This window comes from Amphiura filiformis, chromosome 14, assembly GCF_039555335.1.
Source record: "Amphiura filiformis chromosome 14, Afil_fr2py, whole genome shotgun sequence".
NCBI lineage: Eukaryota > Metazoa > Echinodermata > Ophiuroidea > Amphilepidida > Amphiuridae > Amphiura > Amphiura filiformis.
The window spans coordinates 65,467,047-65,484,746 of NC_092641.1; the positions used below are offsets into that span (position 1 = coordinate 65,467,047).

Genomic DNA, 17,700 nt, shown 5'->3' on the forward strand with positions numbered 1-17,700 from the left:
AAAAAAAGTGAATATATCTTATTTTAAACCAATGATCCTACAGATATGCGACCACTGACTTTTTTGTTCCTTATGACCAAGGGAAAAGTTTGACATATCTCACGACTCTATATAGGAAATGATGTACATCATCATCATACATCATCATTTTATTTTCATTCAAATCAACATACAAAATATAAAAGACACAACATTTGAATGAGGAGATGCTCAAAAGGCCCAAAGGCCTGAAGCGAGCACCCCCTTACACTGCTTTAAGTTACAACATACAATTACACAAAGTTAACAAATAAAAGAAAAAAGAAAGAGGAGAAGAACATGCAAAGAAAGACTCCAATATAAATATTTATAACATTTCATATAGATATTCCACAGTCCACACAAGTTGGAGTGGAGATGGGGGGGATGGGTGAGGTCATTAAATAATCCCTAAATATTAGATGTAATTTTTATTAGACTTTTCTTTATTTGTAACTTAAAGTGGTTTACTGATTTTGCCATCTCTATATATTTATCGGTAATATTCCATTTCCTAGGACCGGAAGCCCGTGTTGTGAGGGCCACAAACTGCGGCTACGTACAGATACGCGAACGCTGACTTGTTTTGTTCTTTATGACCAGAGGAAAAGTTCGACATCGCACGACTCTTTAGGATATTTGGTTTAAAAGATAGATGGTTATTGCACAAAGTACAACGAATTGGTTTGTGACCGAATGCAAGACATCAATTCATCTAAATATACAGATTTGGTGTAAAAACAACGGTTATGGAGAAAATCACGAAATAGTTAAATTTGGCCAACTTTTTTTGTACATCAATATACAGGGTTCGAATTGGCATGTGGGCGATTTGGTTTGGGGCTGAATTGACGAATAGTATCGATATCGATATTGACTTTTACAGAGCACGTGATATTTCGATATGATGATTCGAATTGTCACGTGATCGTCAAACCTGTACTAAAGGTGTCAGTTCTGCAGGAACTGACACAAAAATGGTACTGTTAAATGAAGGTCCATAAACATTACCCTGGGCATAAATGGTAAAGCGTTGTTCCAAAGAACTGTCATTATAGTGCAAAAATTTACCCCTTATTCCCAAATCTTTTTTCCACGTGTTTCTTAAAAGCAAATACGTAGCTCATATCTGCGTGGGTCCCCCGGTGCAAAGAATAATACTTAAAACAATGCTGTGACGTCACCAATAATTCTTAAAATTTTCCAAAAACTGGCCCTCAAAGTCATGATTAGAGTCCAATACAATAATCAACTGCAAAAATTCATACTTCAATGATATATATTCATGTATAACCGGTTATTTGGAATAATGACCCTCCCGTTATCTTGCTATTTGATGACAAAATCAGCCAGCGAATCTATCTTACCAAGGCCAGGGCTCCCGTGTTGGTTTCTTGATCGCTAGCGCGTATTGGCCGTTGGCGGCGGGGTGTTAGCGTCTAGCAAATAATGTAATCTTCGTTTTGTTTTAGACTATCGCTTATAGATCATGACAACTAACATCCCCATACCGGCTATTTGCATTATCTGCAAAGAGGCCATTGAAATGGGCCTGAAGTCTTTCCATAAAGCTAACTGTGAAACGGCAAAAATTGCTGCTGGTCGGTGAAGAGCACTTGAAAGTGACCAATTCTCCAGTATCTCAGAGGAGATCACAGATGCTGAGGACCTAGATGGCAAACACTACCACTCAGTTGTTTTAACGCAGTTAAGAGAGAAACAGCTCATGAGGATGAACCACACATCTGGAAAGACACTAATTCAAGCTTTAGTCAACTTTCAGTCAATACGAGACGTGCACTCTGCCAATGTTTGACTAAAGATGAGAATGGGGCAATTGTCCTTGATGCAAATGATAAAAGTGATGATGGGATCATCAGGCTTGGTGAAGATTTAATTGCCAAAAAAGCAAACTATCAAATATAGTCTCCCCTTTATCAATGGCATTAATAGAAGCATTTACCAAGCTCTCCTGAAGCAATAAATGGTTTACACACTCAGAAGCGCTGCAATGACATTACGCACTGGAACTCTAGCAATACCCTAATCACCAACATCAGTTCACACGTACGTAGGTACACGTTGAAGGATAATGTAGATATATACCCTAACTAAAGCTCTTTTCTCAAGCATTTCTCTATTGGTGTTATGCATTCCTGTATCTGTGTGCAGGCCACCGATGAGGACACGGAAGAACGGGAGAGTAAAGTGTGTGATGTCTGGAGAACTTTCCTTCATCGTGTGAACTGATGTTGGTGTTGGAGTCTTTGATTGTTGCATTGCCAGAATTTCAGTGCGTAATGTCATTGCCGCCAGTCACATTCTGACTTCATTGAAGGAACATGGGCTTGATTGTAGTTTCAGTTGGAATGTGATTTCTTTTTAAAGAAAAGCTTTAATTCGAGCTTCAGTTAAAACGAATTCAATGAAATTGGATATGAAGACCTGAGCGCAAGAAGACCGTAAGTCCATTTGGCCCCTCAACATGTAAACACTATAAAATTATCATGATATAGTTATAGTGTTTAATACATGTTCCATGGTGAAAACATCACGAAATGTTGTAAAACATTTGTTTTGGCCCCTAAACATGTTTAAAACATTACCAAACTATACAAAACTATACGCAACTTAAGTGTATACATGTTGAATTGCCAAGTGGACTTACGTCTTCTTGCGCTCAGGTCTTCATGTTGTAATCCATCAAAATCGTACAGAAATGGTTTTTGTACTCAATAAGAGCCCACCGGTTATCTTAATTTAGCTAACCGAGACATGGATCTGATTTGATTTGATTTTATTCGGTACTCAGAAATTACAATGCTTACATAATAGACAATTATCAATAATATTAGATGTACACAATTTTAAAAACAACACATTAAGATGATAAAACATTATAAAAACATTATAAAACAGCAGAGTACCAAGGATAGCCCAAAAAGTTTTTCAAAAGAAAAGCTTATTTCCATTGGGGTCCTTAAACATATGAGGGGAGGGGAAACTGCAAAGAACACTGAAGACAAAAAAATATGAAACACCAACACAAAATATTGCACATGAAGTGAGACCAGCTCACATTAATTAGCTTGACCAGCAAGGTGTTTTTTGACTGAAATTTTGAAAGTGTTGATTTTATTAACTTGCTTGATTCCCTTTGGCAAAGCGTTCCAATGATGAATAGTGGTGTTGTAGAATGTGTGACTAGCTTGACCTTTACAAAGAGGAACAACAAAGTTGTATGGGCTACCCCTGGTACTGTGCCTATGAGCTGCAGTTATACGAGTAAAATACAATTTTAAATATTCAGGGGCAAGATTATGAAAAATCTTAAAAGCATGATTTAGTTTAAGCTGAATAACCCTATCATTGACTGAAAGCATCCCAACCTTATTCAACTCTGTTTTGACCAATGTGGGAACGGGGCCCCAAACCCAAAATATATCTGACAGTCTTATTTTGCATGACTTGAAGTTTATTTTTGTAATGTTGAGAAATTGACGAATACCACGAAGAGCAAGCGTAATCAAATTGATATAAAATTAAGGCCGATGACAGTATCTTGCGGGTTTTCATATTAAGGAAGCCAGCCTGTCTATATAAAAATTTGAGTCTACCGCTGGTCTTCTGAATGACGTTTGCAGCAATAGAATCACCAGACAATGTGTTATCAAGAGTGACACCCAAATACTTGACAGACGTAGAGTTTTCAATAGTCTCACCATTGCATTTGACAGAGAAGTTATCAATAGTATTGAGCTTCCTTTTGGTTCCAAACAGAATGCACTCAGTCTTACCGAGATGAAGGGAAAGTTTGTTATCGATCAACCATTGTCGGCAAGACTCCAATTCTTGACTTAACTTATCAGCAACAATTTTTGGATCTTTATGTGAAACCAGCAAGGCACTGTCATCGGCATATAAAAGAAGTTTGCAATTGACACTGATCGCCATGTCATTCACGTAACAGAGAAATAAAAGAAGATCCAAGTTCGGATTCTAAGTTGTATATTAATGTATGCACACTAGCACGGGAGATCCGAAAGAATATTCGTGCGGTTTGATTTCACGGAATTAAACTAAATATATAGGGCAAGTTTTATACATGTAGGCTTTTAATTAATATGGTATCAGAGATGATAGTCGTATATAAATATTATGAGCTGGACATAGCTTTCGCACGTACAAGATATCCGAGATGGATATTTGTAATGCTACACTTGGCATTTTATTAATGTACAGAAAAGGTACATAGATTCGACATGTCGAATTTATTTATGTTGAATTCTAAGCATGAGTCATAAGAAAAATCTGGATATAAATATACAGTGCAACTGATGAAGGAACCGAAAACGGATTCCAGAAACGCGTGTTTGCTTTACAACAGCCTGCATACAGCTGGCAAACCCCGTCTTGCTAGCTGTATGCTTTCTAGCAACTGTTTTTAGCTTTTCCTAAATTGGATAGAATCAAGTTAACACTTACTGAACTAAATCTCACTGAATCTCACTATGAAATCCACTGCTCGTGCACGCATTGCACGTGACTTGGTGACGCAATCAGCCTAAGTCATATATGCCCAGGGAATCGTTGGCCGGGCCAACGTCACCTGTGTGGCTACATTTTCTGCGTGGCACGCGAGGGGTCCCGGGTTCGAATCCTGGGGGTGCCAAGTGACTTCCTTCTTCATCTTCTCTCCTTTTTCGTTTCTTCTTTCCCTTCCGATAGCAAAAAACCTTGTGTTCAGTTAGGGTTAATTACCGTTATGAGTGTGAACTTTGTAACAGCTCTAGAGGCAAGATATTGCGTTAGGGCTTTAGTGTTTTACCGATGTTTCTATCCCTGCGGGGCCTATATAAAATAAACTCACTTGGAGTGTTTAGTCGACGTATGGGAGTTGCCGGCCTCGGGCCTGCCGGCTCTGCGGCCTTGCTGTTTTTAGTGTTAATGTATAATTTTAAGTCTGCTAACGCCGACATTTTTGATAAAAAACAGTGAAATGTTCAAATGGTTGAGTAGAGGATCATGAAATTTGGAAGGAAGTTGAAAGTTTTGAAAGATTTCGAAACAAAATACAATTTAGAGCCTTAAATATTTAGATGGTTATTTAAATAAAGACAATTTTATATGCATGTCTGAACTACTACTTCTAAGTTTTGAGAGATATGAGTAGTATTAGGTCTCTTCAACATGACCATATAAAGCTATAATAATAAAATTATTCTAATTCAGAACATAGGTGGTATATTTTGGGGAACACGTATACTTTCCTTAAACATGTTGAAGAAAGTAGCGTTTTTCCAGATTCTTTTTAAATAAGTTTCACAAGGTGAGACATATTTTGGATATTTTCTTTTGTAATTACCCCTTTGTGTTTTTGATTTTGGAATGGATGCAGGTTCCTTCCCGGGCCCTTTATCTCTTTAATTTTGCCGTTTCGCAGTTATCTTTATTTTCAGTGGCCTCTTTGCAGATAATGCAAACATTATATTATAGTATATGTTGTCATGATCAGCCTAAATGGAAACACATATGACATTAATTGCTAGGTCTATTATTTGCTGAACATAACATAATTAAATTAAACATTAATTAAATTGTACTATTTGACCATAAAAACACCGTTGTAGACTCCATGTTGGTAGTATAGGGTCCACAACTTATAAGTTCCCCCTAATGCTTTTTGAAAGAAATCAAAAATTATTTAACGAAATGTAAAATTGTAAAAAGTTATGAGTAATCTTATTTGTTTTACATATCTGGACCAGTTTTTAGTGTCACACCTAATTGGGTTCGGTCACTGTGGTTCATTATGTAAAAAGGGGCAGATTTAAAAGTTGCACCTGAGTCCATAGGAGTCAAATCTCAAACAAAACAGTATGTCAGGCCTGTTCATGTGTTTGTAATGGAAATAATTTTAACGTCTAAGATAGTTAAGTCAAAAAACTCAATTTGGTGACCACTCTCTGGCTAGTAAGGTTTGACGATTGATTCCACTTCTATGGACCATTAAAATAGCCTCCATGTCCCTCGCGAAAATCCCGGCATTTTTCGCTAGAGGCCAAAATCCAAAATGGCCGCCGCCACCATTTTGAAAATGTAAGTTTTGAACCAGAGAACCTATAATCATGCACAAAGACACTTTTTCGGATATGTCGAGTACAAGGATTCCGATTCTGACATTAGTTTGACATTACGGCATCATTTTCACCCAGAAATCCAAGATGGTGGCCGGCACCATCTTAAAAAATTTAGTTTTGAACCAGAGGACCTAAAATCGTGTACAAAGACACTTTTTTGCATTAGTCGACCACAAGGATTTTGAATCTGACATTACTTTGGCATTACGACCTCATTTTTTCCCAGAAATCCAAGATGGCGGCCGCGGACGCCATCTTGAAAAAAATAAGTTTTGAACCACAGTACCAAAAATCGTGTACAAAGACACTTTTTCGGGTAAGTCGACCCCAAGAAATCCGAATCTGACATTAATTTGACGTTATAACATATTTTTTGCCCAGAAATCAAAGATGGCCCCCATTTGATAGAGCGTAAATGTGATTTTTGAATGAGAGCAGAAGCATAAGTGTGTCATTTCCGCCTTATCTGGGGTTCATGGCCCTTATATGGGGTTTAAACTGCCATAACTTGGGTTTACATCCCTTATTTAAGGATAAGGCGCCTTATCTGTGGTTTAGACGGCCTTATCCTGGGTTTACGTTCCTTACCTGTGGCGAAGATGCCTTAACCTTAGCATGTTGTAGTCTAAACCGAGATAAAGCATCTAAACCCCAGATAGTGCGCCGTAACCCCAGATAAGGGACCCCCGATAAACCAGTCCAAATCCCAAATAAGGCGCCTTAACCCTAAATAGGGACATAAACCCCAGATAAGGCATCTAAACCCCACATAAGGTGCCTTAACTCCAGATAAGGGGTCGTAAACCTCAGATAAGGCATCTGAACCCAAGATAAGGCGCCTTAACCCCAGATAAGAGACGTAAACTCAAATATGGCAGTCTAAACCCCAGATAAGGCACCGTAACCCCAGATAAGGGACGTACACCTCAGATAAAGTAGTCGCAACCCCAAACAAGTCGCCTTAACCCTAAATAAGGAACATAAACCTAAGATAAGAGAAGTAAACCCCAGACCTGGCAGTTTAAACCCCTGATAAGGAATGTAAACCCCAGATAAGACATCTTAACTCCAGATAAGGCGCCTTAACTTCAGATGAGGGACGTAAACCTAGGATAAGACAGTCTAAACCCTAGATAAGGCATCTAAACCCCACATAAGGCGCCTTAACCCCAACTAAGGGACGTAAGCCCAGATAAGGCAGTCTAACCCCAAGATAAGGCGCCTTCCATCAGATAAGGAGCGTAAACCCCAGATAAGGCATCTAAACCCTAGATAAGGTGCCTTAACCTTAAATAAGGGACATAAGCCTAAGATAAGAGAAGTAAACCCCAGACCTGGCAGTCTAAACCCCAGATAAGGCATCTAAGCCCTAGATAAGGTGCCTTATCCTTAAATAAGGGATGTAAACCCAAGTTAAGGCAGTTTAAACCCCATATAAGGGACATGAACCCCAGATAAGGCGGAAATGACACACTTATGCTTCTGCTCTCATTCAAAAATCACATTTACGCTCTACCAAATGGGGCCATCTTTGATTTCTGGGCAAAAATATGTTATAACGTCAAATTAATGTCAGATTCGGATTTCTTGGGGTCGACTTACCCGAAAAAGTGTCTTTGTACACGATTTTTGGTACTGTGGTTCAAAACTTATTTTTTTCAAGATGGCGTCCGCGGCCGCCATCTTGGATTTCTGGGTAAAAATAAGGTCGTAATGCCAAAGTAATGTCGGATTCAAAATCCTTGTGGTCGACTAATGCAAAAAAGTGTCTTTGTACACGATTTTAGGTCCTCTGGTTCAAAACTAAATTTTTCAAAATGGGGCCGGCCACCATCTTGGATTTCTGGTTGAAAATGATGCCGTAATGTCAAACTAATGTCAGAATCGGAATCCTTGTACTCGACATATCCGAAAAAGTGTCTTTGTGCATGATTATAGGTTCTCTGGTTCAAAACTTACATTTTCAAAATGGTGGCGGCGGCCATTTTGGATTTTGGCCTCTAGCGAAAAATGCCGGGATTTTCGCGAGGGACATGGAGGCTATTTTGTTTCTAAATGGTCCATAGAAGTCGAATCAATCGTCAAACCTTACTAGCCAGAGAGTGGTCACCAAAGTGAGTTTTTTGACTTAACTAAGATGTTCCTAAACTGTTAACAAGTGCATTACAACGTCGGCGCTTGCTGTTTATGAAAGTCCGGATCCGTTGCTGGTTTCAGCCAGATTTACTCTTGACATCTTCTAACGAACAGACGTGACACATCGACGAGGTGATCTCGGCTGATTTTTCACTTCTCCTGTCACCTGAAATTTTGTTTGTTTTCAATTTTCGAATCACATCAGGCGCAACTTAACTCCCATACGACAAGCATTTTTTTTCACTGGAACATTTTCATCCAGCAAAGCTATTGCTCGACCGCGAAGGAAATCGGGCAAACGCGGCATTATCAAAATGTGACTTTTCACATGTGATGAACTACTGGCGATGTTTGGTCATTTTCTCACTGCAGTACATCATAGCAGTGGCGGCACCAGGAATTTTTTTTGTGGGGGGGCATGGGGGGCAAGTGAATTTCTGGGGGCAAAATCGACAAATCTGCGCAAAAATTGCCGCAGAAAGCGGAAATTTACGTAATTTGGGGTTTTTGCCTCAAAACTGGGGGGAACTGGGGGCAAGAAAAAATTTGGGGGAAATCCCCCCCCCCCCCCCCGTAGCGCCGCCACTGAGTACATGTCCCGCCCAATTATCATTAAAAAAACAAACACCTACTTTACGTTTGAAAATGAAGGATACCAAAGATTAAGTTTTCTTTAACAAACACATGAATATTCCGGACCTACTCAGTGAATCGTTTGAGAGTTGACTCCTATGGACTCAATGCAACTTTTAACACTATAAAAACGGTCTCTTTTTTACATAATAACCCAATGACGAGTGACGCTATAATTTGGTCCATATGTGTACAACAAATAAGGCTACCCATACTTTTTGACACGTTTGCATTTCGTCACATATTTTTCGATTTACTTTAAAAAGTATTTAGGGGGAACTTATAAGTTATGGACCCTAAGTAGGGGACCCTATAGTTAGATAATAGGATTTTAAATAATGGCGCCCTTAATTGGGCGGATTTGGGGGGGGGACCCCGGCCCTGACCCGGCAGTAATGCATTTTTGTGATGTGGAGATATGAACCTTTCAACCCATAGGGTCAGTTATGTTGCGGCGCTTTTCACTTGAATAAATCTTCTGGGCTCCGGGTCTATATCATCCATTTCACCGGCGAGTAAAATAGGACCGGTAATGTTGTCAACATGCTCCAGCATGGACGAAAAGTCTCTAAAGAACATTCGTGCAGTGAGTTTGTTCTTTTTGGAATATGGCGGGCGATAAACAACAAAGAGTCTCACAGATGTGGACTTAGCTGTGATGGTAAGGTCCATGTGTTCACAAGTCTCGTACATAGGACTACTGTTGACTGTTATGGTAAATCCACGTCGCAGGATCACACAGACACTTCCACCTCTCGTATGAACTCTTGATTTTCATGGAGTTTAAAATCTGGCAAGGTATTTTTAATGTCAGCAAGTGCCCGATTTGATCGGTCATCCCCTGTCAGCCATGATTGTGTGATAGCAAAAATATCTAATTTGTTGGAAATGATGAGATCACAAACAGAAGCAGTCTTAGGTTTCATCGATTGCGCATTCCATGATGCAAATTTGACGAGTAATGCATGACGCTTGTTTCTAATGGAACCAGGAGGATTTGAACCAGGTTTCCATGATTCGCAGAACGATTATTTGAAGCCTGCTGAACGTGTGTGTTTTCCAATGGCAGCAATGGGATGTAAATAAGGTTTGCACTGTTACACACAGTTTAGGTAGAATTGCAGGTGCCAACTTTTCTCTGAATCTTTTGACCAGCGCGACACCCTCTACGACGCAGTTTATTAATCCCAAGGGCATTTATGGTCTTCCATACTCACGTTTAACATCCACATACAGATTTCTTTTCGAAAGTAAAAAAAAAATCTGCCGTAGGCCAACGGTCTCATTGTAGTAAGGTAAAGTGGTCAGGAAAGCTACAAACTACAACCAGTTCAAAGAAGAATGCAAGTAGTCACAGTTTTTGGATACTTCAAGCCCAGGAAGTTGTTTTGCGCAGAGCTGACATGTTCAAAACAGTTATGTCATGGCTACTACCAATGTCGACGGCAATTCAGTAATGTCACCCTTTTATCACTATACTTAATGTGTTGAAGACTTACGGAAGCTTACATTTTAATGCTGATGCTAAAACGTAGGTTAAAAACAGACAATTGCTAATAATTCTTCATGACGAGTGTTAAAGAAAGACTCTAAAAACAACAGTCAAAAACTGACTGCAGAAAATATGGTAAAATACAGTCAAAATAAGCAAAATTAGAGTGCGGATCTCACAAAAATGTACGTCTTGCTGCTGCATAGCGCCATCATGTGAACTTTCACTTTATAACTCCTGAACTAAGCACCCTAGTGCAATATGACAATTTACTTTTTTATTCCTAGCAATAAGATGAAGAATACGAGGTACTAGTATATTACAGCATGATAGAACATTAACTTTTGGCCCATTATGACCTTCGTTCCCTCGTGGGAAGTATAGGGGACTTAGAAAAAATGGAATCAGCTCTAGTTTTATCCTTTAAGGTGTAAGGATGCCAAAAACATTATTTCCACTAACGTAAGAAAACTAGATGCTAACTCAAAAATCACCAATAGCGCCCTGTACTACTACTTCTGTACCTACATTTCTTGTCCTCTTCTGCATACCTTGTGTCTTTTTAACTTGTTTCCATACATCAAGTTGCTACAAAGATATCAAAAAAATAATATCGCAATATAATGTAATGTAAGGTTTTTCATGAGATTGGGTTTTTTTTTCGGTTTCGTTTTAATTCCAAGGGTGCAAACTTTACATAAAATACATGGTACACAGGGCTGCTCTTAATTGATGGTCAGGTATAACTTATTGGATTATGCCTCGTAATCTGGTATTAGGTCATGTTTGTAGATCTGTAAATAAAGACTTAGATTGTATCAATTTCTATTTCTTGCAGCTGTACGACCGTAAAGATATCGAGCTTGCCATCACCGGTACCGATGTCGCACGCAAGAACGTTGTCTTTTATCACGTGAAAACTACACCAGACATGCCAATCTTGAAAGCAATGCGTATATCGATGAGCATTCCATGTGAGTTTTTTAGAAAAATGGGAAGTTTTAGGTTTTCATCCTATACCGAGCTACGTGTAGCACAAATCCCTCGGCATTTACGTAAGACGTCTAACGACGACGAGGGTAGTTGCCGATGATTACAAATGATACAACAGCAAGAAAAAACATCTCCAGAATGACGTCACAATGTGGTTATTATATAACTATTCCCGGGAAAAAATTGCCAAACACTGGAACTTGTTTCGAAACGTTGTCATTATTTATTTCTGAAAATGATAGGAAACCTTTATTATAACATATTTTGGAAGTTTCATGTCCATAATTTAAAACATATCTTACCAAAAATGGTCAAAATGATGTACTTTGTCGTTCCCTACACTCATCCTCGTAGTTGGCCGGCTTACCGTACACCTGGGTAAATAGGAGGATCTTTATTGCGCTAAAATGAGCACAAAGCTTGATCGGACAATTACATGGAGGCGTTTGATCGTTTTTAATTTGACAGGAACAAAACACCTTATAGCAACTAGCCCACCACCTTCGTTGAACTAGGGTAAACGTTACACAGCGTCAAAAATTACCGTGATAGTGAGGGGAATCCACTAGTTCTTCAACAGCCACGCAAGGCTTTTTTGTTCGAGAAAGGCTTAGCGACTCAGACTAAGCATACCATCATGTACGATAAAAAGATACGCTTCATTCACTCTACGAATAAAGCGTTGCCATTCATGATCTAAAATTCTCATTTTTACGATCTGCGCATGTTCATTATCCTCTTTAACGTTTCCAACTCAAGAAAATTTGATTTTTTTTTGTCAGTTTTTGTTTCCAATACACTGACTGGAAGTTAAATCCACTGGCATAATAAAATCGATTCATCTCAATATGCAACGGAGGAATGTGATCTTATTGTCCCTGAGTTTACTATTCTATACAGATATTGGAAGACTCTGAAGACCTCTGACAATACAGTGACAATAGGTTTTGCATGGCTGTTTTGAAAGAAAACTCATAGCTGTTTTAACCAATCGCTCACCGAGCGCGTAGTAAAGTATAAGCTTATTTTGTAATAGGAGCTACTCTCAGCAGCCGGTGAGAAGTTTATAAGGACACGCGCTTTGATGCATATACAAAAAAATCTTTACTTGGCGTAGACGATGTGGGTTACATTGCAGAATTGCATGCGTGATTGAAGTACCATACATTAGTTTTGCGAAAGTTCATTATTTGATAACGTCACATAAAAAGTTCAATGACGTCAAGTATTATTGTACCGCGTCAAACAATGGCAAAACCTATCTGTAACCAATTACCAACCTGCATGTACATGTCCCAAACTGCACCGTCCGTTCATTTGTGATAGTATGCCTCCCTCTTTTTACCTTGATCTCGAAGAGCTGTGATGGGTAAGCCGCTGTTGTCATGTCACGATATCCCATCACACAATGGAAAACCGATTAGTCCCTCAGAATGCCAATGTTCTTTGCCCAGTGTTTTCAGAGGACTTAAGTTTCAAAAACACATGTCTATATCTTTATATCATGCACGAGACCCTTAATATATAGGTGTGTTGCTATGCACAAGTCCTCGGTAATGATAGCGTAAACACTCTTTACATTTTCTACTTTATTTAGTGATATTCACGCCAGAAAAGGTTCCAGGCGATGACGTTGGGCTTTTCGTTGACGGTGGAATGCTTTGCAACTATCCAATTATGAGCTATGATGGTAAGGAAAACATACCGATATTACAAAGAAAACGTTAACCCTTCTAATTAATGCACTAGACTTTTCAATCAATTAGTTTTCAAGTTGGATTATTGGTGGGCATCAGATACGCAGTCAGCAACCTGGACAACCGATTCTTTTGTTCTGCTTAGTCGCGCTAAAAGTCGATCGATACATGTTAAAATCAGCACAATTCAGAGATACACTTTTTTGCTATGACATTTTTTTCTCGGTCAAATATAAAGCAATATTTTTTTTTCTACAATAAAAACTTGGTGGTTGGATATACATTTTTTTTTAAATCCTGGTGTTCAAATTAAGCATCAAATTGTGTCTTTTAGTGCGATATTTTTGATTTTTATAGGCCTTGAGTTCGCCCGCGAGCTTTTTACGGAATTCATTTTTTAGCGTCTCAAACTAATATAGTTTGCTAAAGAAAGATATTTCCCACTTCTGTAAGGCACATCGTTTTGTCAGAATTGCCGTTTTTATTTTACCCTTTTTTCCTTCATGCTCCGAAAATGTCAAACGCAGTACTTTTATCTCAAGAGCAACCAGCAGAAATAATGTATATTTCCATTGTTGTCATCCAGATCAATTTTCCATTGAAAGCAAGGATTGCCCGACCAGCGATTTGGTAGCCCAAATCCCCAATTGTGTGTTCTGGTAAATGAGGTGACTTTTGGAAATTATGAAAACCATTTTGTCTGTCTGTTTGTTTGTTTCTTAGGGGATTTTAATCTTCTGTCCCTCCTATCTCCAAGTGAATTTTGTATGACCCCCCCTACCCCCCATGGCGGGTTGGTATATTCATTACACCCTTCAGACTTGTGTTCGGGTTTGTTTTTAATTTGACATGTAGGCCTATAAGCCTATTTGTCATGTTTGTCACAATTTAGCGCAATACCTAATTGTATAGCTATAGTTGTGCTATATAAATATTATTATGTACCAGTATGTAATATTATGTAGGCCTATATGGGGTGGGTGGGTGAAGAGGTGTGTGAGGTGGGTAGTGGGGGTGTATGTAGGGAAACTTTGGGGTGGTACTCAACACACTTTAACCATGGCAATGCAAGGTTCATTGTTGCCACAAATGTTTTTTCCTTTAGGTTATTTAATAGATTTTTATAAACTTCCATGACCTGGTACTGTTTTGGCTGCTTCATTATGGCCTATTACTTTTGATGGGTTTCCAAAAGCAGTTTCAAACAAACAAAAACAAAAGGCACCAGTCACCTTCATGACAATTGAAACACTAGGTCAAGTATTAACATCCAAGTTATTCTGTTTTTAGGCAAGCAATTTTAAATAATTGGTTGAACAGGTTTTTGTTTAAAACAAACCTGTTTAAGTTAATAATGATAATGAATGGTTGTTATAAGGCACGATCTCTTCCGATGAGGAACTCAAAGCACGTAAAGCACGAAATTGACAAACAAACATAAAACAAATTTACAAAGATTGGTTTTAAGCTGGCGTTTAAAGTCTGGGGGCGTTACGAAGGTTATTTGGAAGTGTGTTCCAAACAGTTTGCTTGATCATAAAACATACAGCGTAATATTTATGTTTTGTAAATGAAAGTTTTGTTAAAAGTTTTGGCCAATTGCATGTAAGATTGTTGGGCAAAGTTGTTTTGAGGAGAAGCAAATTTCAACACATTGGTCCGATGATCACGGTGATGATGAAACCAAATAATTAATCCTCATCGTGCTTAACATGATCACTGAGGAGCGCTATCGGCCTGGGAATTTATTTGCTATATTGAAGTTCTGGTAACACTGTAGCCATGCCGGTCTTCATATTAAACCCAGGGATATCGATCCACAATGCTAGTATTAGCCTTTGATTTCACGCGTTGATTTTGAAAAAAATTCAGCCGGCAGTAAAAAATGGTGAAATCAAAACGGAAATTCTGACAAAACTATGATATATCGCTCTCGGTGATGTGCGTTAGAAAGTTGGGAAAAATCCTTCATTAGCGAACTATATTAATTTGAAAAGCTAAAAGGTTGATCCAAGAAAAGACTCGTGGGCAGAATTTAAGCCTATCAAAATCGAAAATCTTACACTAAATGACTGAATTTCACGCCTAAGTTTAACACTAGGATTTAAAAAATTAAAATTACTTTTACATTGAAAAGGTGTAAACAATTTGCTCATTTCAACACCAAATTCGATCGTCTGTATTGCCTCATTAAATGACTGAGTGAGCCTTGCATAACAAAAGAATCGGTTGTCCAGGTTGCTGACCGTGTTGTAAATCGGTAGATTACTAGTTAATTTGCATGGTAAATCACCAGTAATTTACCGCCATCTTAATTTACCGTGATAAAATTGGGTAAAATATGAAAGCTGGTGACTTGGACTTTTATTTTGTTTTTCCCATTTTTTTCGCCCAATTGGCTGACTTTGTACCATTTCTTCATGTTAAGTGCGACAAGAAAGCAACATACATCATATTAAAGCCTGTGACGTGGACTTTCAACTTTTATACATTTTCAGCCCAATTGGAAGACTTTCAATAATTTCATTATTTTATGCTATACGTGATTGCAACATACGTCAAATTAAAGCTTGTGACTTATACATTAACTTTTTACTCATTTTCCGCCCACTCAGGCGACTTTTTGCAATTTCTTTATTTTAAATCGTCAGCAAATAAGGACTATAAATTTGTGTAAACCGATAACATGCGGGTATAGCCGTATTTGTATACAAATATAAGGCTCTCTAGTTTTCGTCTTCTTTTTTAAATCCATTGTGGCGCGACGTTTAAAACATCGGATGGGGTAAGCAATGATCACTAACATGCCAGTATGCACATATCTACTCTTGAACTTTGATGACGAACGTCAAAGTCATGTATCTAGTCCTATGTTGGCCTACATGCATGTAAATGCGTGTTGTTCAGTCACAAAATACATCATATCTGTCCAGTCACACAACACACTAGAGAGATTGCAATTTCCGAACACCGTGATCGTACGCCCGTCGATCGATCTATTCATAACCACTCTCCTGTATCGAAGAGAGGTTGCGTATTTAGCCAGTTTTGAAGGTTTTACACGTACAAAATGAACGTGGATACATCGTTAAGAATGCACAACATATGTCCATTTCACAATATGATAAAGACAGTCAAGGATAACGACCATACAAAGGAAAGTCTAACTATTATTTTGATCCTTATAATATGAAAATTTGACTTAATTCAAACGCGAGGTTAATACGTATAGAGATTGTCCATTGAAATGTTTACAGCATATCTAGGTTCGTTCAACGTGCCTATTTTTTACCACGAAAAAGTCTCATTTCGAAAGTAAATTCATGATGATATAGTAGTGGTCCTTAATCTACCACAATATATGTTGTGTTTTTTGTTTTGTTTTTTTTGCACTGAAGTACTGAGATACAATTTATTTTAAGCAGCATGTTAACCTTGGTTTTAGTAAAAATCAAAAGCATGACGTATTGAAGTATGCATAGGACCCGGTGAGCATTAAATTTTCAAGCGCGTCGCCCTCTATTGACCAGATCAGCTGTTAGTCTTTGGTCCATCAGCCTTGTTCTCCTTTGAGCACAATCCAGCTTGGAACCGATACTATCAAAATAGAACCTCGTTTTGAACATCGTTTTGAATGTACGCTCCAAGCAGCGCGTATATAACATCGGAATCTCTCTATTATGATAGCAAGACAGTAGCAGGTACAGTATTACTTTTTAAAATAGACAAACTGTGCACCCCGATCATTCAACATACATGATTTTACACAGTGTAACTAGTTCACACTACCCACTGCACTAAGTTCGTTCCGCCGACACCCAAAATTTTGTCTAATTCTTCCGTCACTATGTTCTCCTTCCTGTACATGAGGGTTTCTAATTACACAGAGAGTCTGGTGGAGAGGGTGTTGAGACTTAAAATTGAGATACTGATCCGTATGAGTCTTCTTACGGTAAACAAGCATTTTGACCGATCTATCCTCCTTATCTGGTCCATATCGCTTGTGATCAAGCCATCAGCCTGGCGAATCCTCAAGTCAATGAAAACAAAATTAAATTAATCTTAATATCTGATGCATCTGATTACGGATATTTATGTTTTGTTACAAAGGCTGGTATCTATCCATGGATCCACAATACAAATTCCTCAGTGAATTCCATAACGACATTGATGAGTACGACAATCTGCGTGGCAGACGTTTTGAAGGCTATAATGACAAGACAGTCGGTGTCATGGTGGTAGGTTGAATCAACCTTAAGATATTTTATGATTCATACAGTAGTTTGATTCAAGAGTCCGATTTAATATTCGTTTTAAGTGTACTCGTTTGGTTTTGTAATAAGAGGTAAACTTCAACGAATCCTTACGGATCAAATTCAAAGATCGATGAAGTCCTATAAAAGAACCCAATTGCGTTAGTGAGGGTGGTACTAAAATGTCGATTACGTTTCATACTGTTATAAAACATCAATGATATTTTGACCCACTTCCGGTTTTGTTACGGACGGAGAGGGAAGGACAAGGGTCAGCTATGAAACGAAACTAGGCGTTTATATGACTCCATCGATCTTTGGGCTTTGGGCCCTTATAA

The 17,700-nt window shown here is 38.4% G+C and overlaps 1 protein-coding gene across 1 annotated transcript in view; it reads left to right on the forward strand.

Annotated features, from left to right (window-relative positions):
* Positions 1-17,700, forward strand: part of LOC140169122 (uncharacterized) — a 142,002-nt gene that overhangs the window by 83,583 nt on the left and 40,719 nt on the right. The window contains exons 4-6 of the mRNA XM_072192384.1: positions 11,258-11,393; positions 13,010-13,102; positions 17,220-17,347. Of these exons, the coding sequence (XP_072048485.1) occupies positions 11,258-11,393; positions 13,010-13,102; positions 17,220-17,347 (357 nt within the window). The remainder of the gene's footprint in view (positions 1-11,257; positions 11,394-13,009; positions 13,103-17,219; positions 17,348-17,700) is intronic.